General features: G+C 46.4%; 1 protein-coding gene across 1 annotated transcript in view; it reads right to left on the bottom strand.

The window, feature by feature from the left end:
• Positions 1-23,973, bottom strand: part of SPPL3 (signal peptide peptidase like 3) — a 298,157-nt gene that overhangs the window by 86,790 nt on the left and 187,394 nt on the right. The window contains exon 2 of the mRNA XM_086942845.1: positions 18,528-18,605. Coding sequence (XP_086798971.1) covers positions 18,528-18,605 — 78 coding nt within the window. The remainder of the gene's footprint in view (positions 1-18,527; positions 18,606-23,973) is intronic.

Here is a 23,973-nt window from a genome sequence, read left to right as displayed (position 1 = left end):
ATGGCCCACCCCCTTCCTTTAATGGCCCTCCCCCTCCCCCAGCTCAGAGCGCGCAACGCTTGTTATTTTCTATGCTTTGCTCCTTCGTTCACTTTGTCTCTTTCTTCCCTTCCCTCTTACACCCGTCCCCATTTACCTGGGCAATTGCCTTTATTTTCCTCACATTCATTTGATGATGGTCTCTGTAGTCGTCGTTTCTAATTTTATCTCCCTCGTTCTTCTCAAAGATACTCTACCACCCCCACATTGTAATCACTTTCTCTCCCCTCCCACCGCGAGCCCCATTCACTCTAGCCCTCTTTCCACCTCACGCTGGCTCTTGTGTTTCCACCTCCCCAGAGTGCTGCAGGCTCCGCCGTGTCTCCTCGCCTACCTCGGCCTAACCTAGAGGCCTCTGTCTGGGGCTTCCAGTATGACAGCAGCCTTCCACCGGTGCCAGCATAGATTCTGCCACCTGGCAGGCCCATGCAACATGCAGCCAGCTGGCAATAAAGGGGCATTTTTCTGCAGCATTTATAACGCTCTCAGGTGTCTGCAGTCAAGCCGTAGTGTGACCCAGAGCCAGACCCAGAGCTATGCATTGTTGTCATGGTGCCAGGCCAATCTATCTCTGTGCCAGTGTGAGGGGCAGTAGGGCTTAGGGGATGTCTGCCACATTGCCATGTCAACACGAGTCATTGTGCAAAGACGCATGGCACCCTCTGTCTCTATGCTGAACACCAAGTACTTCGCAAAATAAAAGGGATGGGTGAGGGGTTGTAGCCGTCCGGCGAGTACATCACAATCCCACAGCTCCAGGCGGTCAAGGCTGCTTTTTTGTGGTCTTGCAGGATTGATAATCATTTGTTTCCTTGTTTGGTTGCCGTATGAGAATAGGTCACCAGAGACAAGTAAACTTAGTCCTTGCGCTGCAACCGTTCCTTAAAGAATCCTGAGACGTTTGAGTCCCTTGCACGCATTGGCCACGCAATATCAGTGATCTTCACCACCATTACATATGCTTTTTTCATTTTCTCACTCCTTGATCTTATTATCAAACACGATAATGTGAAAGTGATCATCACCTTATACAGAAAGGAAATACTTTGCTCAAACACCACACAAACCCTGATAAAAGGCTACCCTGTGGGTAGTTTAACAGGCCTCAACTCAGTTGCATAAACATTTTTCAGTTTTACATTATGTCTTATTGGTTATAAAGAAGGTAACAAAAATGCTTTTAACACTTTTTTTATTATAACTTTATGGCATGCCTCACAGCAGCCAAGCTGCTCTTGAACATAGCTTACATACATTGCCAAAGCCAATAGCTCTGGCAATAACGTACCATTGCCATTATAAATTACAATCACTTTTATTTAAGTATTAATTATTTAAAAAAATTAAAAGCCATTGTTATTTGTAATATCAATACATCTAAGTCACGTCAATACAAAACATGTGGCATTACAAATGCTAAAAGTGTCACATTTGCTAAAGTTAAAAGTATTGGCATTGTAAATCACAAAACAAATATAAAATGTCATTTACAAAACTAATAGCTCCAACTTTCCTACTGCGAGACCTATTGGCAACGCCAGTGCTTGTTTTCCTCAGAGAGAGGGGTTCGATAAACTATTGGGGTGACCGGGCTTTCATAAACTACAAGGCTTCGCGTCAGAAGACGCTCACCTGTTTCTTTGGAAACTGCTTACAAACAGTGAGAATCTGCTACCAAACCGCCAATCTAAATTTGTTTAGGCCGGGCTTCATTGTATGGGAGCAAAGGCCATGAAATGTATGCGGCAGACAACAATATGCGATCAGTCGTTTATTTGTTATCACTTCAGTGAAAGACAACTCCACAGTCCAAGCAGAAAAAGAGAAGCATTCCGCAGCAGGCACCACCAAAGGGCACTTGCTTCTAAGTGTCCAGCCAGAGGACATTCTCAGGACCACTAAGAGACAAGTATCAGTATTTATGCAAGGAAGCTCGTTTTGAGCCACTACTAATCCGCTTTGCTGGCGGCCCTTGTCGAGAACTTTGGAAAGCCTATAGTTGAAAACTTAAAATAACACTGATAATTGGGCATGACTTGGAAATTCAAAGGAAAACAGCAGTTCACTTCTGCACAGTACAAGAAAAGGTACATAACCACGGATTCCCATGAGGCTTCACACACTGCTATATTGGAACCAGCTAACGGCAGCCATCTTCAGTCCTTCATGAACCCCTTCTTCCTGAGGTGAAGGGGGAAGAACACCTCGGCAACCCTTCTTGATGGTCATAGGGTGTCTCAAATCACAAGGTTCGATCATGGTCATGCACTGCAGACCAACGAAGTGGGCCTAACATTTACTCCATCCACTCACCCATCCATTGTGGGTAGGGCGGTGCAGGGCATGATATTTAAGGCAAGCAGAAGCATCACACTTCAACTGATGACATGAAATTGGGGTAAATCTGTAGAAAAATGTGTAAAATTGAAAACTTTGCAAGAGATTCCAACCATTGGAGGCATGGGAAAGATGGACCCAACAAAGACAGCTCGTCTTTGGTACAACATAGGCATTTTACAGATCGTCGCACTTGGGGATACTTTTTAGATGAAGAATCTGAAAGAAGAATCGTCAATCTCTAAATGGTTCAGATGTTTTGGAGTTAAGTTTTTTTGTAGCGCATGACGGAACAATGTTCTGTAGTATTATATGTAACATTTTCATTTGTTACCATTTTCAAAAATTGACTGCATACTTGTTAACAAGCAGTGATGTGCTTAGATCATCCACAAGGGGCAGAACCTTGCAATTCAGCAGAACCGAGATATATATATTGGCCAGACAAGGTGGATGCATTAGCTACCTATCTCCCAACAGAAGTATATAGTTGCTAAAAACGTGAAAATGCCACATCCTTTTAAATTCCCCAAGGCCTATTCTTGAGTTGGTTTAAGAAGAAAGCAACGGTGGAGGATTCCCCACAGAGCAGCACCTAGTCAAATATTCTCCCAAGAATAATTCAGACCCACACTGTAGTACATGGGACAATATGTGTGCACACTTCAAAAAACACCCACCGTTACAATGTTGGTTCAAAACATGAACTGTAAAGTACTTTAAACAAGGTCAAGGTGCACCACTTCAATGTTTCTAAACGCTGTTGGCTTTGATACGGTCAACAGAAAAAAACACATTAGTTGTTACTTGTATTCTTTAAAAGTTCTTTTATTCAATTCAGTCGAAAGTGAAAAACACGCACAGGAGCTACAGCCGACGCGTTTCGTCCTCTTGGGACTTCTTCAGGGCGAAATCGATCTCAAGATAGTGTTCTTAGATCTTCTCTCGTGATTATTGGGTACGTAGGTATGTCCGTGACATTCTAATATGCCGAATGGGGCATCCTGTTTAACAAGCAGTTCTCAGTGGAGGAATCTAGTCTGTCAGAGCCGTTCTTGTTATTAAGCGGTATGTATCTGTTTGTAGTCACATTCAGCCAGAATTTTCATCAAAGTTTGGATTATAGTCCAAGTAGCGCTGGAACCAGGGTAGTAAACATGGAATGAAGACGCTGCCTTGTCTATTATATATGTACTTGTTATAGGCGAAATATTTGTTACTCCTCCTGCTTGAACACTCTTAATAAAGTGAATTAAAGCATCCCCTGGTTCCTAGGTCAGCTTGTAATACGACGTCCTCCTCCGTCAGGTGCCGGTATTCTTGAGTTGGAGCGCTAAGGTATCAAAGTATACGAGATCCACACAAAACAGACCCAGCAGTGACTAATTCCAAGAGACCTAAGCATTATGGTACGGAACCAGAGTGTGCTGAGAGGCCACACTAATGCTAATAGAGATTTACAGAAATCTCTGTGAAAGTAACTTAACAGGGGAAGTTACCAAAATTGATGGCTTATATGCATTTGAATACATTGTAATTATTATGGAGTCTAGCATCGCCCAGTAGGAGGCATACAATTTAGACGGCAAGCCATCCGGGCCCAGTGTCCTACCTGTGGCCGATTGTTTAACCCCTTCGACGCTCATGACGGAGCAGTTCCGTCATGAGCGCCAGTTTAGCTGTGCTTATGACGGAACCGTTCCGTCAGGACCACGCCCGTTTTTAGAACCTTCAGCACAGCGCGAAAATTCGCGCCGCGCTGAAGGTGTTAACTGCATTGGATTCTTCTTCTGAAGATATCAGTGACTCTCCAACACTTCATTTTGCAAATGAATGCAATTTCAGTGAATCGGGTAGGTCGCCACCACTGACTCATCGACTATGAAACTGATCCCATACATCTCTCGGTAATAATGTTTAAATAATGAGGCAACTACAGCCATCTTTACTTTAAAGTAGGATAACAAATAAGGCACAAATTTGTATTCTATTTAAATAGTGCTTACTACTCCATACGAGGCGTCAAATCGCTTTTCGACGAATAGCGCACTGCTCCGGTACCCAAAAAGGATTAGTGATGGATTAGCATAGTGAAATTTGAGTTAATGTGAGTGGTGGACATGACTGTTAGTTGGACTGAAAAGGATAATGAGGGAAATGGCGTGCAGAGAAGAGGAAAGAGTCTAGAAAGTTTTTATTCGGTGATCATAGTAGTAAGATGAGGTATGGGAGGAGTATAAGGAGAGATGGAGGGATGTAGCTCTAGAAATGGATTAGGGAGATTATAGTATTATAATGAGTTTTGGGATGAGTCGAAAAGGAAGGTGAGGGAAGAATTTAGAAGGGTTGTTTGGGAGATCATAGTATTAAATTGAGGCCTGGGGTGATCCAGGGAGGAATAGAGGAGGGAAGAGTCTAGAAAGGGTTATTTTGGAGATCACAGTAGAAGAATGAGGTTTGTGAGGAGTCAGAGTAAAGAGAGAGAACAAATAGTGAGACAAGTATAGGGTGAATTATTGGGCGAGTATGTTGGTTATGTAAGGAGGCAGCAACTCTTGAGTAGTCTTCTGAAAATAGGCTAGTTATCTGTGGATCTTATGTTTGGGGTAATAAATTAGTTAGTATGGCTCCTTAAACGCAGACATTTGCTTTAAGAAGTGGACTATAGAGTGAACATAAGTAGCATCCATATGGTCTTTAGGCTGACATTTATTTAAATCAAAGCAACTTGAAATTTTCCCCCTCACAAAAAATGGTTTTGCCACTAAGTCTGTTTTTCTCAGCAAAGAGCTTTGTATGTTTTGCAACTCGCTAACATGATTGAAAACGGACTGTTCATCAATTTTCTCAACTGTTTGTAACACGTAACTGATAAAACCTTCTCCTAATTCTGTGGTTATCACTGATGCTAAACTCTTCTCTTGTAAGGTCCAACCTTTCTTCCAGCCACGGGTTAGCACTGGGAATTTCCACTGCTAAGCAAATTTGTATGAGATCACGTAGCCCTGCTTTGAGTTTCGCATAAATATGCCAGGCTGACCTTTGCCCAGTCTACACGCCCATCTTAAGTGCTGTGTTGTAAATTGCACCCGCTAAGCGCAATACATAGCTTTTGTTAAAGGTTGCCTCTGACTCCTTGCACTTTAATTGTTGGTGGACAGTGATATTATCCATAGCTTTTGGGTACACTTTACACAGAACAGAGAAATATGTGCCATCTCTGTTTTTTCTCTTATTTGGTGGGATTTTGAGGCAAGGTCCAATCTGGAGCAAAGGTTTCTTTGCTGAACGTATTTGGTAATTTCATAAATGATGACTTATGAGTTATAGGATTTATTTGATCACTACAGGGGCGGACTGTTAAGTCCCCAAAACCTGACCCCAAAACCTGACCGTACCAGGGTGCTTATAGTTTGACCTTAATGGTCATCTAGGCATTCTTGCAGGGAGACCATCAAGTAAACAATACCACAACAGTGCACAAGGCCATCAAGCTGACAGATTCTTGAATATCTTACATTTTAACTATCTAGTCTGAAATGATCCTGATGAAGAACTGTACAGGTTGCCAGCATTGGGTAAGTCATTGTGCTTTCTGGTCTGTACCTGGTTTACAAATATTTTCTTAGAAAAGCCCAGACTTGTATTTTACAAGTTCACTATGAATTCTACAGTGGGCAACGAATGTTTATAAACATAATTTTTTTTTTTTTAAAGGCCTGCACCACTTTACGCTCACTGCATCGGCTCACTCTCCTAAAGAAATACCTTCTATTGTAAAACCGCTTCTTCTGCAGGAGGCCTGTCTACAACAGAGTATTAATTCACAGTAACTGCCATAATTTAGTAGTCTTTCAGAAAAAGAAGACAATATCATTTTGCCAACTAACTACCCCCAATTTCAAAGCTACCACTACACCCCTTCGCAGCACTTTTCCCAGTCTCTAGTTTGCACTTGGGCCTGCTGTCCTGGATGATATTTAGGCAAACCCTTTTGTGTGTTTCTCAGGTTCAGCAAATGGCCCTTGCACACCGCATATCTTGAAGCTAGGTCAGGACACACACAGCCCTTTTCTCCGCCAGCTTTTTAATCTCTTGCATCTGGTACAGTTCGTATTAGCTCAGAATGAGCTAGTAGTATTTATTACTCTGCTCAAAAAAAATCTGCAGATCCTTTTGTCTTATCCAACTGTAGACCTATTTTGTTGCTTCCATCTATCTCTAAGATCTTAGAAAAAATGTTGATCTGTAATCTCTGACTAACTGGAAGCCAAACGCTTGGTGGACTCACTCTTGATTTAGACCCTCCTACTGCACTGAAACGGACTTAGTGGCTGTCACCGAAAACCTACCTTTTATTCTGCACAACAGTGGCTCAGCTCCATTGATTTCATTAGACCTATGTGCAACGTTCCATAATGTCTAACATCTTATTCTTCTAGACCAACCCTTGACCTGGGGTTCTGTAACAATGCTTTTAAATGCTTTCAATCTTTTCTAGCCAGCCCAAAGCAGGGAATTTCCTTACACCCTTTCACACCTCTGACCTATCATCTCCACTATGGGGTCCCTCAGGAATCTTTCCTGAGACCTTCATTGTTCCACATCTACAGGACCCCTCTGGTTCATCTGGAACAAACGCCAGTACAGCCTATCCAAACAATACTAAACTAATCGTCTTGATCAGAGGCAACAAAAAGATTACCAGTTGTTTTGCGGCTTAAAGAATTTTTGGGAATTACATGCTGAGCATTAATCTGCCATCCGGTGGTTGGGTGCATAACTCTACTCTTGTAGTAGTCGCTTTTTAGGTCTCGGTAATATCCGGTCTGCCGAAGGCAGACCGGAAGTCCGAGAATTAATGTTTCTTAGTTGGGCTATTTGTCCCGCCTCTGTTTTTGCCTCTCTCCCATTGGCTGGCTTCCTAAACGGAGGCCAGCCATTGGAAGAGAGCTGTCCCTCCGAATAGGCTCCGTCTTTATCGGATTCGGGGGAGTACATCTTTCTGTTCTTTAGCCAGTGATGTCATCCGTCACTCAAAATAACAAATACACGCCCCCGAATCCGAAAATGGCCCTGCGTTTCTCCGAGGCATTTTCTCCTTGCCTCGGAGAAACGTGGTGGTGTTTTCGGAACTGCTCGCCTCCCTTCCCTTCTGCTTTTAGGAGCTGCTCGGCTCCGCTCACCTCCCCCCTTCCCTCTGCCCTCCTCAGTCGCGCTCTCACCTCCCCCCCCTCCCTCTGCTGCAGCTCTCCTCCGTCGTGCTCTGCCGCTCCCCGGCCCCCACCCCTCCCTCCCGCCTCCTTAAAATTATGTTGTGACCTCCCTATTCACGTTGCTGAACCTTCTTAAACTCCAGTGCATGTCTTCTGTCTTTGTTGACAGTGGGAATAAGGTCAGTGGTTGGGCGCCCTGGGGCCTCTCTCTTTTCACACTGGCCAACTATTGTTCATGGTCTAAAATCAGAGCGGTGTCTCCATCAGCTGCCTCAGGGGTCACCTTCTAATAACTGACGCGACTCATTCCCCGCCCCCCCCTCCTCCTGGCGTGAGGAAGGTGTTATGTAGGCCAGCATACAGCCGGTCCCAGGTTAGTTGCAGCTCGGGTGTTTGCTGCCTCCATTTACACTTTTGAGTGCCTGCCCGATTCCCCGCGGGTTGAGATTTATTTGCATTATGTGTATACTTTAAAGCATACGAATTGAGTTTATCTTTATTTTGCAAGCCAGAGATTTATTTATTTCCCTTTTTGGCTTGATGTGAATTTCTGTATTTGGTAGTGCCTAGAAACTTGTTTTTCCACCGCTATTCATTCACACCATTTTTGCTTAGGAGAGCGTACGTCACTGCACTCCGTCACAGTCATTCTGCTTCTATATGAAACGAGTACACAACTGTTACACAAGTTGCCAGCATTTTTGCTGCCCCATCTTACTTCCAGTTATCGTTCTTGAGTTTAAGTGACACAGAATTTCTCTTGTGCGGAACGAGAGGTCCTGCATCCAGAGGGCTAACAGGTGGAGACGGCCCCTGCCCACCCTCTTGTGCACCCACAGGCCTAGCGAGTCAGCCATTACCAAGGCGCCCTGTGCCTGCGCCGGGCTCTCTGGGGCTCACTTAGGCAGAGTGTGGAAATGGTAAAGCGCGAGGGCGCCGCAGTCACAGACTGCTTCGATGGAACAGCTGTGACTGATAAGAAATATGCATGAAGTACTAGGCGCGCTGCAGCCTAGGTGGGTAAAGAAATGTTAATGTCAGTGAACCCCGACTACCCACATCTGCTTCTCCATTGTTTAGTATTCATGAGACATTTCGCATGTTCTTATCGCTGCGCCGTTCAGTGCACACCCCCGTAGCACAGACAGCAGTAAGGTTGCAGTTCTCTGATCTCAAATTGAAGGAATTATAATTAGGGCTCCCGGTTTTCCGTTTTTACGGATATATACACATAAATACAGACGGAAAACTATTTTTCCATTGTCTGTATTTATATTTAGAAAAGGAAAAATACGAGTAAAACTGTGCATGGATGAGGTCACCTTCTGGCATGTGCTAATCAGCAGTGAGGAAGCACACCTCGGGCAGCGCTCGTTAAACTCCTCTGCTACAATCTACTGGCGCCAAGTGAGTCAATCGCCTCAAAGACACACACTTGCACACTTGCAGTGCACATTATGTTAAATACAGACGGCCCATTGTCAAATGTGATAATCATCTGCAGTCAGAATGACAATGGGCTGTCCACAGCCTGTGCGAGGGTAACTAAGCACTTCAACACTTTCAGGTCGAGTTAGCGCTATATAAAACTGTTTTTCAACTAACAATTTCTCCTCTCATTAATGTTCTAATAGCGCCACCGAGCTCCATACGAAGGTGGTGTGCTGAGAGGGGCTGTGTGGGATTGGGTTTGCAGATGTACATGACATATGCTTTTTGTATCAACACTTCAGATTTCAGTGGGACAGGTGGAGGGGAGGCCGTCGTGAGGAGCAGCCTTTCCCATTCATTCCCCTCTAATCCCTCATTACACTGTACTTTGCCGCCTGCAGCGCCTTGTGTGACGCCTCGGGCAGCCTTCGCCAGAACACAAGAGATTACATTGAGCTAACTTCACATTTTTTGTGTGGGGGATGGGGGGTGGGGGCGGGTGTCGGAGTTGAAGGGAGCTGGTGATGTGAAAAGGTGAATTGCTTGAAAACGTGAACGAAATACATTCGGCTCAACACAGACAAATGTCCTTCCAAGGCAAAGCGCGCAAGTTTCCAACCTTTTTACGAGTGAGAATTAATTAGTATGTGAGATGACGTCACACGTGTCTCACAAACATCGGAATCAATGACAGCACCAGAAGTGATATCAGGGGAATTAAAAAGGCACATTGCATGTAAAACGAACACCTGCACACTCACTAAATGTGTATGAAGCAGTACTCAGGTGAAGAGAGAGTCTCCTCCCACCATCTTAGGCAGTCTGTAGTCCTTCTTCTACAAGGGGGTGCTTCCCAGAAGCTGTTCATGGCAGAGAAGAGCTCTGAATCGAGCGACATTTAGTTAAGCTTCTAGTCCTCCTTCTCTGCAGGCGTGATGATGTGACCAGTGTCGCTGGAGCTATTGGTGCGAGAGATGCAGCAGCACCCAAAACTTGAAAGAATGTAGATGGAGAGTATGTTCAACAAATACCTACGTAAAGTATTGGACTTCTGTGATCATGTATATGTATATTCAGTGGGTGGCATGGACTCTGTGATGGCCTCCTCCCTCATTTTGGGTCCCACCCATCCTATTTCTCTCTAGATTTTGTTACCAGTTTTATTGTTTTTTTTTTCTTGACCTCTTGTAAAGCGCTCTGATACCCTCTTGGGTCATGTTCGCGCTATATAAAACTTTATAAATAAATAAAATAAAGTAACAGATTGCGTTGGGATAACCCGGATGTCGTGTAGGGTTATTGTGAAAGACTGGGCGCTTTGTCGGTGTTGGTCCTAAGGGTTTAAGTATGCAGTGTTTTTTTGAAGACTTGAAATGATAGGTTACGGTGTAGGGAAGGAGGTGTGTGGGGTTTCTTTGACGAACAGCCTAACTACTGAGAACACTGGGCAGTACTGTGTGGGTGGTTTTCGAGGCGTTTGGTAGGAGTACATGCAGTGTGTTTGATGCTCTTGGTGACATTAATAGTGTAGGTGTTATGTGCAGAGGTTGTGAGATGGGAAGCAATATATGCTTTCTATAGGCGGTGGAAATTTATGTGGTTTTCTGTGTGATGTTTTAGGTCTGATATGCAGGCCAGTGTTAATTAGTGAATACATTTCAGTGTATGTATGGGGAAGCGTTTCACACACTGGCATCCAAGCAAGGAAGAACACACGCAAGGAGGGAGTGAGAGCACATAGACATATTTTAATTGAAAAGGAGACGCATGCAAACTGTAAGCCGTATTGTAAAGTAGAATCAGAGAATTGTTCACATGAATCAAAACGGCAAGGACAAGCAGAGCAGCTTCAAACTGATCCAGGGTGGATATGCTAGCAACAGTGTGAATTTGGGTAGAGTAGACACAGTGTATTCAGAATCGTAAGGAGACATTCAAGCGAATGGAGTACGATGTTAAGGAATCTATTCAGGTGTCTTTAAAAGGGAATGTGGGCATGTAGAATTGAGCAGAAACTCAGGGGGTCCAGGGAAACCATAACCTGAATCAAAGGGACACAGACATTTTTACCTTCCTTCTGAGGTTAATGCTGGCAACACAGGGGTAACAAGCGCTATATAAATACAAACTTTTTTCCTCCTCTATCCTTCTGCTATCATTCTAAATAACTGACTAACCTATCCACCACTTAAAATGTATTTGCATGTTTCACTATACAAATTCAACACTAATCCTCTATGGGTGCCGGAGTAGCGTGCTACTCACCAAAAAAGCGCTTTGACGCCTAGTCCGGGGTAGTAAGCGCTATATAAATGCAATTACAATACAATACAATAAACACTGAACAATGCACAGGCCTTGAGAAAGCTGACACCGGCCCATTTTGCCTGCTGCCACCAGGCCCTGGTGCAGACTTACTCAAATCCAGAGCAAGAGAGGGGCATGCAATGAATTTCTTGTATATTGTAGAAGTAGTGCAACACTAAGTACCAATGCCTTCAACTTCAAGCGTAGAAAGGCATTTTATGTTCGCTGTGTTTTCAATTTAGATAAATGTGGAAAAATACTAGCTGTAGCGTCGTCTTTTGCGTGTGGCAAAAATAAATGTGGATAAATACAGAAAAAATGCCCAAAAAATAAATATAGACGGAAATGGCAAAAAAATAAATACCATAAAACCGGGAGCCCGAATTATAATATGACATATGCCAAGTTAGCTGGGTGGCTCCAGCCGCTAGGGAGACAGGAGTTAGGGTTTCTCCTTTGGTCTTAAGATGGCGACGAAGGCCTAAGAGCTGGAGAAAGGCAGAAACCCCCCAATGGTTAGAGAGGGAGTGAACAACGGGGTTGCTGCGGGCACGAGAAGAGAAGACAAAGAATGCCCAAAGGAGAACAGGGGGTTGAGGGATGCTTCTTGCTTGGAAATAATATTGGCTTATGTTCACTAAGGTTTGTGCCATGGGTCATGCAGCGGGGCACAAATATGCGCTGCATTAACTGGCTTGTTAAGTGGCAACCAAATAAATGTGCATCTTTCAATCACTTTGCATTAACCACAGCCAGTGTAAAACTTTGGTAAATAACTTCCATGTTGTGCTAGATAGAACCTTTTTTTGGACACATGGCTACTATGCTTGTTCGGTTCAGGGCCAGACTGGCCGTAGCGGGAACCGTGCATTTCCCGGGTGGGCGGGAGTGGTGGGAGCCAGTTTTGTGCCCATGGGGGTCGGTTTTGTTACTGTGGGCCGGTTTTGCAGCAGTGCTGCAATATCGGCTTGTAACAAACAAGCTTTTGCAATGCAATAGGGCTCGTATTAGGAAAGTTTGAGCTATTAGTATTGTAAATGACACATTTTTTAGGTCTCGGTAATATCCGGTCTGCTGTTTCTTAGTGGGACTATTTGTCCCGCCTCTGTTTTTGCCTCTCTCCCATTGGCTGGCTTCCTAAACGGAGGCTAGCCATTGGAAGATAGAGCTGTCCCTCCGAATAGGCTCAGTCTTTTTCGGATTCGGGGGCGTACATTTTGCTGTTCTTTAGCCAGTGACGTCATCCGTCACTCAAAACAACAAATACACGCCCCCAAATCCAAAAATGGCCGTGCGTTTCTCAGAGGCATTTTCTCCTTGCCTCGGAGAAACGTGGTGGAGTTTTCGGAGATGCTCGCCTCCCTTCCCTTCTGCTTTTAGGAGCTGCTCGGCTCCGCTCACCTCCCCCCTTCCCTCTGCCCTCCTCCGTCGCGCTCTCGCCTCCCCCCCCCCTCTGCTGCAGCTCTCCTCCATTGTGCTCTGCCGCTCCCCGGCCCCCACCCCTCCCTCCTGCCTCCTTAAAATTATGTTGTGAAATCCCTATTCACGGTGCAACGCTGACCTCCACCCCCGTGCAGTACTCTTGTCTGCGTATAGGTGTTTATTGCAGCAAGAGAGATGGTTCACACGCCTGTCCTGCAAGCCTAGCAGAGAGGTGCGTGAAAGAAAACTGCCACGGGTTATCGGGCATAGTCACCCCTTTGAACCAGCCCCTCTCCCAGGCATAGAGTGCAGTAATAACTCACTTTGACTACTACTTCATGCAACACACTATCTGCTGAGCGTCACCCTAGTGAGAGGCCCCCCCTCCTTACTTTCGCCGTTCCATTTACCTCAGGGGACGTGCGAGCACCGATATCCAATTACGCAGCTCCCTGAAATAATCTTCTGAATTGCTGGCATTCTGGTCACCATGTTGACTTTCTCGTAGTTTTGAAAAATATTTCATGATTTGATATTCCGCGTTTACAGTGAGAAGCTGTCACTTCTAGGGATGTACTTTTAGGGGATAGTAACTGGGCGTATTTGTGACACCCTCCCATCAATATTTGGGGCATATCAGAAGACTACCGTATTTATTAGGCACATCACCATTAGCAACCACGAGTTGTCGTTTGGTGGCAGCGTCAGCTTTAGTATAGAGTGGGTAATATTTTATAAATTGCGATTGCTCCTTACAGAAGAATCGTCTATCCAGGAGTGGCGAGTGAGCCTCTCTTATGCTGCAAGAGATTTGCCCTCCTCTGTCTCTCGCATAGTGGGTGGAGGACTTGGTCCTCCAGTTCTATAATAATGCCATTACTGACTGCAATGACGTAATCGGAAGGCATGCAGATATGCAGCAGGGTTGTGTAAGCCCTGCTACTGCTATAATATTTAGTCCAATTTCTCCAGGTACCCATACATCAATCTACATACCAGTGAGGAATGCCACACTTTGGGTCGCACGTTTCTTCTCGACATCCGTACCTCAATGCATAATATATAGCACATGGAAAATCCAAGTAGAACAATGCATTGCAATTGTGAGAATTCCACTGTTTGATTCCCACCTTTTGATACCGAAGCTTAAGCACAGCCCAAATGAATTAGCAACATCCATTAATACGTGTGCATGTGCCCCTCAGTGGCGTTAATTTTATGAGCCTGAGAAGGATGAAAAGCTCTGTGCTGGCTTCACCATGAGTTGAAAGCAGTGACCTTCGCATCGCCTAGATATATCGGCAGTAGGAACGCTAATCCCCAGAGGTGTCTTAATGGTTATATCTGAAGGCCCAATACATCAGGTGGTAATATAGCAGAGAGGGTTAGGACGCTTGCAGTAGAGTTGTTTATTCAGCAGGTGACCGCTTTCAATCATAGTAAAATAGCTCTGCTGCAGTGTGCTCTGTTCAATCTGCTGGGTACAGGTTTGAATCCTTGAAGGTTGCTCAGTGGGTTGTTGCAGAGATACGGGTGTAACCTACAGGTCACAAATTCGAATGCTGGGAAGTTTGCTGAGTTAAGAGTGCAGATGTTTCCAAGAGCTGAATGTAAAGCTGGTGGCATAAGCTTGACTCCCTCGAAAACTACCTCTAGCTTTCAGTCATCTGAGCCATTGATTATGAGTTATTGGCAGTGGTAATTACTGCAGGTTAGGCCAGGGCAAATAGCGCATGATTTAAGCGACTTACCTGATCATAACATAACATGTGCATTTGTAAATTACACGTTCAGCCCCAAAGGGACATCTTGATGCTGAATAACAGATGTTTATTGTTAGCCAACTATAAGAGGCTATTACATTGATTACCCAGACAGGCAGGCGTTTGACTGCACACTCTCCCAGATGCCTTTGTGGGTGGGGATGTGGGGGATTGTTTAGTGCGCAGGTTTAACGATTCCCCTCAAGGCTCATATGCTGCATTTACTCTCGGTGTGCTGAAAGGTGACAGATTGGGAACACTGGAATCTGAAGTCTTGTGCAGCAACATAAGCTCTCTGACTGCGCACTTCAAATCGGCACACAAAAGTGAGCAGGGTCATGCTCCTACAATTATAGGCCTCTTAGTAAGGGCTGTTGCTAAACGATGACATGTTTTGTGCCGTAGAGGTGCACCTCTCGGGAGGCATACAGGGACATGCAGTGAAAATTATTGCTCAGCACACTGGGCTGGTATTGTCATAACAGCATTTAGGCCTTTATCACAGCTTCAGAGTGAAAGGCATATATTAAGCATTTAGATGAAAATCATCTTCTGGATGAATAAAACTAAAAGTGCTGCATTTAAGTGGCTTCTGCGTGCGTGAGCTCCTCACCCCACTCCCCCCTCGTTACTAGTGTGTGCGTGAGCTCCTCCCCCTCCCCCTCCCCCCTCGTTGCTTTAGTGCATGAGCTCCTCACCCCCCTCACCTCCTCGTTGCTTGTGTGCATGAGCTCCTCACCCCCCTCGTGGCTTCTGCGTGCGTGAGCTCCTCAACCCACTCTCCCTCCTCGTTGCTTGTGTGCGTGAGCTCCTCACCCCCTCCCCCCTCGTTGCTTGTGTGCGTACGCTCCTCACCGCCCTCCCCCCCTCGTGGCTTCTGCGTGCGTGAGCTCCTCCCCCTCCTCGTGGCTTCTGCGTGCGTGAGCTCCTCCACCACCCCCCTCGTTGCTTGTGTGTGCGTGAGCTACTCACCCCCCCCTCCTTTTGATAAGGTGGTGTAATGATAGTTAGTGCTCATGCTGTGTTACGACCCCTGGCTGTGCTTGCTCCCCTGCCCTCCTGGGTGTGTGTGTGGGTGTGTGTGTGTGTGTGTGTGTGTGGGGGGGGCTCTGGGTGTGTGTGTGTGTGGGGCTCTGGGTGTGTGTGGGTGTGTGTGTGTGTGGGGCTCTGGGTGTGTGTGGGTGTGTGTGTGTGTGGGGCTCTGGGTGTGTGTGGGTGTGTGTGTGTGTGGGGCTCTGGGTGTGTGTGGGTGTGTGTGTGGGGCTCTGGGTGTGTGTGGGTGTGTGTGTGTGTGGGGCTCTGGGTGTGTGTGGGTGTGTGTGGGTGTGGGGCTCTGGGTGTGTGTGGGTGTGTGTGGGTGTGGGGCTCTGGGTGTGTGTGGGTGTGGGGCTCTGGGTGTGGGGCTCTGGGTGTGGGGCTCTGGGTGTGGGGCTCTGGGTGTGGGGCTCTGGGTGTGGGGCTCTGGGTGTGGGGCTCTGGGTGTGGGGCTCTGGGTGTGGGGCTCACTTGCCTGAAGAATGCAGATGCACACACAAACCAATGGTTGACAATGGCATCAGGTTTGTTAATCCTAGCCTTAAGCACCATCGGGCTAGGGAGGAAAAGGGAGGCCTCCCTTTGCCCCAAAGACCTTAATTGGTTTGGAAGGTCTATATCACTAATATGCTAGTGTATGCACTTCACTCTCACTGTTGAGAGCCTATGTTTGAAGACCGCAGACCACTACAAAAGCTAGTCTCCGTGATCTCTAGGCCTGCCCATGGTCTAGCCTGCCATCAGCCTTTATTGCCAAGTTGTGGTGTCGGTGCATACAAGAAATCGGGACATCAACTAGAAAATAGTCCACCAGGAGAATGGCATGAGCAGCTCCCTTTTAGCCCAGTTCAACAGCTGGTCATACCAGCAGGCACACTGTCACAGCAGTCTGTCTGCCAGCACCTTGTTTACTTTACTTAATACAGAAGCTAAAACAGTGATGTTTAAAGCTCTGGGTACTCTGAAAGAAGACGTGGGAGGAGATTTGAGCAAAAATACACTTTTCAGCATTTAAGGATGGCAAGTCGAATAAAAAAATGCTTTAAACATCCACTCCCCCCCCATACTGGTGAGGCATTCTTCTAAATGGCTAAACGTTTCCAGCTCAAACAAATGGAAGAAAATATACACTCACAAAAGGAAGTCAATCTACTAATCAGCTATGCGGTGTGAGGAATCCAAATTATGCACAGTACGGTTTGGTCTTAAGCGAAGTTTCAGTTTTTGTTTGAAGCCTAATGTTTTTCTTTATTGCATTATCTAGCTTAGTAGGGCTTGACCGTTTTGTAAAGGTACATAGAAGGGGCTAAGAAGATTGTAATCAAGGCTGGAGCAGAATCCATTGCTTTTTGCCAATTTTAAGAAGAAACTACTACTGTTTGCCATTTTTTCCAAGACGTTATCTGTGGCCCAAGAGAATATATTTCTGTCAAAGGTTAAGTTCATGGCTTTGACTACGATAGAGAGTTGAGTACACAAGTGTGCAAGTAAATGGATGTCTGTACATTCACGCAGGGATATTAGTTGCCCAAGCCTTCAAAAATTTCAAAAACATTTGAAAGAGTCAAACAAAACAAAGGTGTCTCGTACTTAAAGAAACGTATCCACTATACTCTAAATTATGCCCAACTGGCCAAGGGCAGGCATGACTGCTGCACTGTGAGCAGAAACTCTTTTTAGAAAAAAAAAATATTTGCCATGTGTTTTGCACACTTTCTACAGTGTGCAAAAAATGATTTAGGTAAATTAGTCAGGCCACCTTTTAGTGGGGCCGAAGTAAAAGCAGGTGACTGAGGAGGAAGACTGCCAGAACCCCTTGGAAACTAAACACATGATTCCATCTGGAGTTGAAGGTGGAAAAGACCTCATGCAGGGTCAATGTTTAACAAATAACTCCACACTAGTAGGAATGGAGCATAAGAAAGCATTGAAAACACATTAAGATGGCTGGGCTTAGATGGAGGAAGTAAATCAAAGTCCTGCATAGTCGTTGGCGATAAACTTTTCTATAACAAAATAAGTGAAAACAATATAAATACCCATCCACGTTTGTTTTTGTTTTTTCCACAAGAGTAGGCTCAAGCCTCACCAAAAATACCTGGTAGGGCCAGGTTTATTGTGCCGGTCAAGAACCAACAGAGCAGGAATCAACAAGCATGACTAAGGTAGCGACTGGACCTTTGATTTATTGTGCTATACTAAATGCTATTACTGTTAAAGATCTAAGCAGGGTTCCAACTTCAAACACTGATTTACTGGATTTTCTCCACAGCAACAAAAAACTACCTTGAGAACCAATACAAATAGACCACAATTCAGCAAGGTATTTAGTATATTGGGCATCAGTAATTGTGTGTGGTTAGCATTGGTGGTGACTCTAGAAAAGGATTAACCGGGAACTCATAATGAGGACTTCTGAAGTGCAACGCACCACCCTGATTAAAGTCCTACACCCGAACTCCCTTGTGAAATCCTGACAATTTCTGCCATGCTCCTATACTTCTCAGAAACCCACAAAGGAAGACAAAATCCACTGAAAGCAGATACTGGAGAAAGTCAAGTGACTGGAGAAAGTCAAGTGCCCAAATACATGTAAACAGAAGCTTGGCATCAATGAGTGCCAATAGAAGGGAGAAGAGAGGAGCGGGTTACTTGTAGACTATGTGAAAGCAGAGTCTGTGTCCACTACGCAGCAAACAGGCCATTAGTTATAAGGCCCAGATACTGCAAATCTATGTCCTTCTGTTGTCCCCGGAATTCTTACCGAACCGGTCAGATTTCTACGTTTAGTGTTTTTACATGCCCAAAATGAAGCTGTAAATTTAACTGGGCTTATACAGGCAACCAACAGAAAACGTCACAGTATTCCCTTTTATAAAATACAGGCAGGAACACATGTTCATTCTGAAATAGTACAAACTTAACAGGATATAGAAAACCCTTACTTTTTTCTTAAAATACATTGACAAACTTTTACCTGAAGCTGCCATATACTATTAAAAGTATGGAAATCAAGAAAGTCGAGACTTGACTGGAATCCACCAGAGAGTAGGCCCTATGAAATGAAAAGAAGATGTTTGTTAATACAAAAACACAAATAATTAGTAAAGAGAAACTGTATACATTCAATAGTGACAGGTCGCTCCGACATCAGAACAAAATTCACTAAAACGTTAAAGTGTCCTTTATGAAGCTGCACAACGTAAGATCTGAAAACAGCTATAGAGGACCAGCTAATTAACACTTTGCTCGCAAACTAAAGAAAATAATTCATGTTTTTAGACTTTTGTAGACTTCTGGACCTTACCTCTTTGTTTGTTGTATGCCGTTACCCACCCTTTTATACCTATCCCAATATAACAAGCATTTACAATGCAATGGTCTCGGCAGCATTAAAGGTAGAGCTATTGGCATTGCTCATTTTTTTAAATCATAAATAAATGGCATTTTCATTTACATCGCAAATAGCTTCATCACGTGCATATGCAAGACCTATTGCATTAGCACCCACACACACAGTAAGTAGTAGAGCGAGAAGTCAATAGTGAGTAGGAGAGTTATTAGTAAAGAGTATTAGAGAGCACAACAGAGCTATGTGAATAATAACAGCTGTGAGCCCGTGCCTGAGGTGCATCATCTGAGCTGTGTGAATAATAACTGCGTCAGCCCCGTTCCTGAGGTGCATCATCAGAGTTGTGTGAATAACAGCTGTGAGCACCTGCCTGAGGTGCATTATCAGAGCTGTGTGAATAACTGCGTCAGCCCCGCGACCGAGGTGCATCATCAGAGCTGTGTGAATAACTGCGTCAGCCCCGTGCCCGAGGTGCATCATCAGAGCTGTGTGAATAACTGCGTCAGCCCCGCGCCCAAGTTGCATCATCAGAGCTGTGTGAATAACTACGTCAGCCCCGTGCCCAAGGTACATCATCAGAGCTGTGTGAATAAGTGAGTCAGCCCCGTGCCCGAGGTGCATCATCAGAGCTGTGTGAATAAGTGCGTCAGCCCCGAGCCCGAGGTGCATCATCAGAGCTGTGTGAATAACTGCGTCAGCCCCGTGCCCGAGGTGCATCATCAGAGCTGTGTGAATAACTGCGTCAGCCCCGTGCCAGAGGTGAGTTATTAGCTCTACCAACAACTTTAATTTGATTTTTAAAAGCAAAATGAAATTAATGCTTTCAATACTGTGCCATGAGAATGGGAATATTAGCTATGTTTAATAAGCAAAGCATGGAGGTGCTGGAGGAAATGAGAAGTACAAATGTACTCTGTGATGCACGCTGTTGAATAATTGAAGACACAGCAGCAATCAGTCGGATCAAAATAGTTGAATAATTATATACCGGTGGCTGTGTCAACACAATTGTTGTTCACATTATCAGATGTCAGTAAAGACACACAAAAGGAAACGAGTGCACTCTGGGGAAACAATACGGCCGAAAATACATACAATCAAACTGCTGCTAAGTGTAAAAGATTCCATCATCAGAGCTGTGTGAATAACTGCGTCAGCCCCGTGCCCGAGGTGCATCATCAGAGCTGTATGAATAACTGCGTCAGCCCCATGCCTGAGTTGAGTGGCACCGCACGCCATGCTGCCTTCCGTGAAGCCGGCCAGGAAGAGGAAATATCGGCGTGCGGCGGAGACGCTGGCGCCGTGAGCGCGACCAAATCTGCGTGTGGCCAGCTCTTGTCGCTCCCTCTCCCATTCACAATGCTGCACGCGTGCACAGCTCTTGTCTCGTTTTGTCGGCTGAAATGATCGCTATAGTTCTCTTGCGAGAACGCGCTTCGCGCGTTTCTAGCCGAGCCCTAAAAAAACACTGCACCTGCTCTGTGGGAAAGCAAACGCTAAACGTCCTTTTGCATGCTACAAAGACCAGAGCTACAAGGCCAATCTACACACTAGTTTAGGGTAGCTCCAACTGAAGTGGGCATGGAACCACACTGCCCTAGAAGCATCAAAAAGTCGCACTGTGATTGGCAGGCGGCAATCCGGAGCCCAAGACCAGCCATGTATGTACGTATGTATGTATGTATTAATGCCCGTTTTGTTGTTACTATGTACATCTAGCCATTCATGCAACTCCGATGCTGCTGGTCCTGACTTTGGATTAACAGATCTGCTGTCAACATGGATTTTAAAACATCCTCTTGTCTAACATAACATTTTAGATTCCTGCACAAAGGTGGGGATATCGCCATTCTACTTATCAATCCTACAAAGGATGGGTTGATAGGTTATTTTAAAAAATGCATTTCGTGTATTTCTTGTTTCTGTTACAGGTAACATATCTAATTGGGAGGGCATGATCCCTTAAGAGGTTAGCAAAATGGTCAACCAAGAGTACAATTGGCAAGGATGAGTAAAAACTGCAGGTCATACCCTTTTCATAGAGCTTGTGGATAGGGCTCTGGTGAAAACCCCCAAGTAATGACATTTCTGCACAATATAAATGAAGAGTTTGCAAGTGCTACTTGCTTTATGAAATAGTTACCTGCTTATGAAGCATGGCAGCATGTCATATTTTAATAGCCAAAGGAAAGGGTTTCCCCCCCCCCCCCAAATTCCAATAACTGCTGACCAGGTGTTATTTGGTTTTACCTTCAGTATGTCGAAATCTAGGCAACTTCCCTGAAGTTGTCTATGCTTCAGTCTTGCTATTTCTCAGGTTTTTAAACCCAGAAGTATCACTCTAAACCATGGGTACTCACAAACTTTCTCTAGGGGGCCAAATTTACAGTGTGGTTTATGTCCGAGGGCCACACTGGTGGGGGCGGGGTCAGTGGGGGAAGGGGCGGGGCTAGAGCAACAAGAAAAAAACTGTGACCATGAGGTTGATCACAGGTCCCCGCAGCGGACGCCTTTGTCCACTGAGCCACCAGACCCGGCATACACACATCTCTCTCTCGTTCTTTCTCTCCCTCACTCTCTCTCCTCCTCTCTCCCTCTGTCTCTCTGTCTCCATCTGTCTCCTTCACTCTGACTGTATCGCTCCCTCTCTCCCTCTGTCTCACTCCCTCTCTCCCTCTGTCTCACTCCCTCTCTCCCTCTGTCTCACTCTTGCTCTCCTTGTCTTGCTCACTCCCTCTCTCCCTCTGTCTCACTCACTCTGAATGTCTCACTCTCTGAATCTCCCTCTCCATCTCTGTCTACCTCTCCATCTCTGTCTACCTCTCCATCTCTGTCTTCCTCTCCCTCCCTCTGTTTCCCTCTCCCTCAGTTTCCCTCTCTCTCACTGTTTCCCTCTCCCTCAGTTTCCCTCTCTCTCAGTTTCCCTCTCTCTCACTGTTTCCCTCTCCCTCAGTTTCCCTCTCTCTCACTCTGTTTCCCTCTCCCCCAGTTTCCCTCTCCTTCACTCTGTTTCCCACTCCCTCAGTTTCCCTCTCCCTCACTCTGTTTCCCTCTCCTTCACTCTGTTTTCCCCTCTGTCTCCCTCTCTCCTTCCTTCCCCCTGTCTCCCTCTCTCCTTCCCTCTCCCTCCTTCCCTTTCCCTCTTTCCCTCGGTCTCCCTCTCTCTCCCTCCCTCACTCTGTCTCCCTCTCTCACTATGTCTCCCTCCCTCACTCTTAGCGGGCTCCCTCGCTCTTAGCGGGCTCCCTCGCTCTTAGCGGGCTCCCTCGCTCTTAGCGGGCTCCCTCGCTCTTAGCGGCGCTCCCTCACTCTTAGCGGGCTCCCTCACTCTTAGCGGGTTCCCTCACTCTTAGCGGGTTCCCTCACTCTTAGCGGGCTCCCTCACTCTTAGCGGGCTCCCTCACTCTTAGCGGGCTCCCTTACTCTCCTTCCCTCTCCCTCCTACCCTCCCTCACTCTCCCTCCCTCACTCTCTCCTTCCCTGGCTCTCTCCCTCCCTCACTCTCTCCTTCCCTCACTCTCTCCTTCCCTCGCCCTCCCCCTCCCCTCGCCCTCCCTCTCCCCTCGCCCTCCCTCTCCCCTCGCCCTCTCTCCTTCCCTCACTCTATCCTCCCTCGCTCTATCCTTCCTCGCTCTCCTCCCTCCCTCTCTCCCTCTCCCTCCCTCCCTCTTCCTCGCTCTCCCTCCCTCGCTCTCCCTCCCTCGCTCTCCTTCTCTCTCTCCTTCCCACTCCCTCCTTCCCTCACTCTCCCTCCTTCCCTCACTCTCCCTCACTCTCTCCTTCCCTCACTCCTTCCCTCTCCCTCCCTCTCTCCTTCGCTCCCTCTCTCCTTCCCTCCCTCTCTCCTTCACTCCCTCTCTCCTTCCCTCTCCCTCCTTCACTCTCCCTCCCTCTCTCCTTCGCTCACTCTCTCCTTCCCTCCCTCTCTCCTTCCCTCCCTCCCTCTCTCCTTCCCTCGCTCTCTCCTTCCCTCCCTCTCTCCTTCCCTTGCTCGTCCTCCCTCTCCCTCTCCCTCGACCTCCCTCTCCCTCCCTCACTCTCCTTCCCTCACTCTCTCCTTCCCTCACTCTCTCCTTCCCTCTCTCCCTCCCTCTCGTCCTCCCTCTCCCTCTCCCTCGTCCTCACTCTCTCATTCCCTCGCTCTACCTCTCCCTCACTCTCCTGCCCTCACTCTCCTGCCATCACTCTCCTTCCCTCCCTCTCCCTCCCCGTCTCTCGCCCTCCCTCCACCTTGCCCGTGTGTGCCCGGGCTGAGACAGCTTCTGGGCAGGCACACCCACAAACACAGCCTCACCGGAGCACTTCACACGTCTTCAAAAGACAATTCGTATGTTTATGAGGCTTTGTCACCTCTTAGCCCCCCTGCAGCCCCACTCTGACGACGAAGGGAATCGCCCGGCCCCCACAGAGCAGCAGTCTGAGTCGCGCTGCCGCAGGGGTTTTTGCTGACACAAAAAATAAAATAAATGTAAACACGGCTATATGTCTGCAAGGTCCGCGGGCCGCCAGGGAAGGCTTGCCGGGCCGCCCCTGGCCCGCGGGCCGTACTATGAGTACCCTTGCTCTAAACAAATGAACAAAAAAAAAAACAGTGCCGGGCAGTAGCGAAACTCCATCATATTTCAGCCTCATCAGAAACACCGAAAGACAACCAAATATGTTATTGTGCCTTTGGCACCAGGCCTGCATATATACAGTTACTAGGGAAAGGCAGCACGTCCTGAAGTGAAGCTTAAATTGACTTGAGGCTTTAAAACTTAAGTTCAGCGATCATGTATACGAGGTGGGAGAAGTGGGTAAGATGAGGAGGTAAATGTTTGCTTCATTCTTTTTCCCTCTTCTTGGACTGGCCTCCATTTGAAGCATGTGCGGTCATACTGTCCAGTGAGCTTCTGCTCAGTCTCTTTTTCCCTGCATTTCTCTCCCCGTTTTTTAGCTGTCAGCCCTAGCAGTTTGTGGGCTCCTGCCACCCCCTTGGCATTACAGCTCAGTTTCCTCCGATTTTCCCGCCGCCCTCCTCCCAAGTGCCCCTCCCAGGACTTACTTAATGGAGCGGACCCCATTGAGCAGT

Source organism: Lissotriton vulgaris, chromosome 11 (genome assembly GCF_964263255.1).
Source record: "Lissotriton vulgaris chromosome 11, aLisVul1.2, whole genome shotgun sequence".
Taxonomy (NCBI): Eukaryota; Metazoa; Chordata; class Amphibia; order Caudata; family Salamandridae; genus Lissotriton; species Lissotriton vulgaris.
This window is presented reverse-complemented; position numbering and strand designations above follow the sequence as displayed.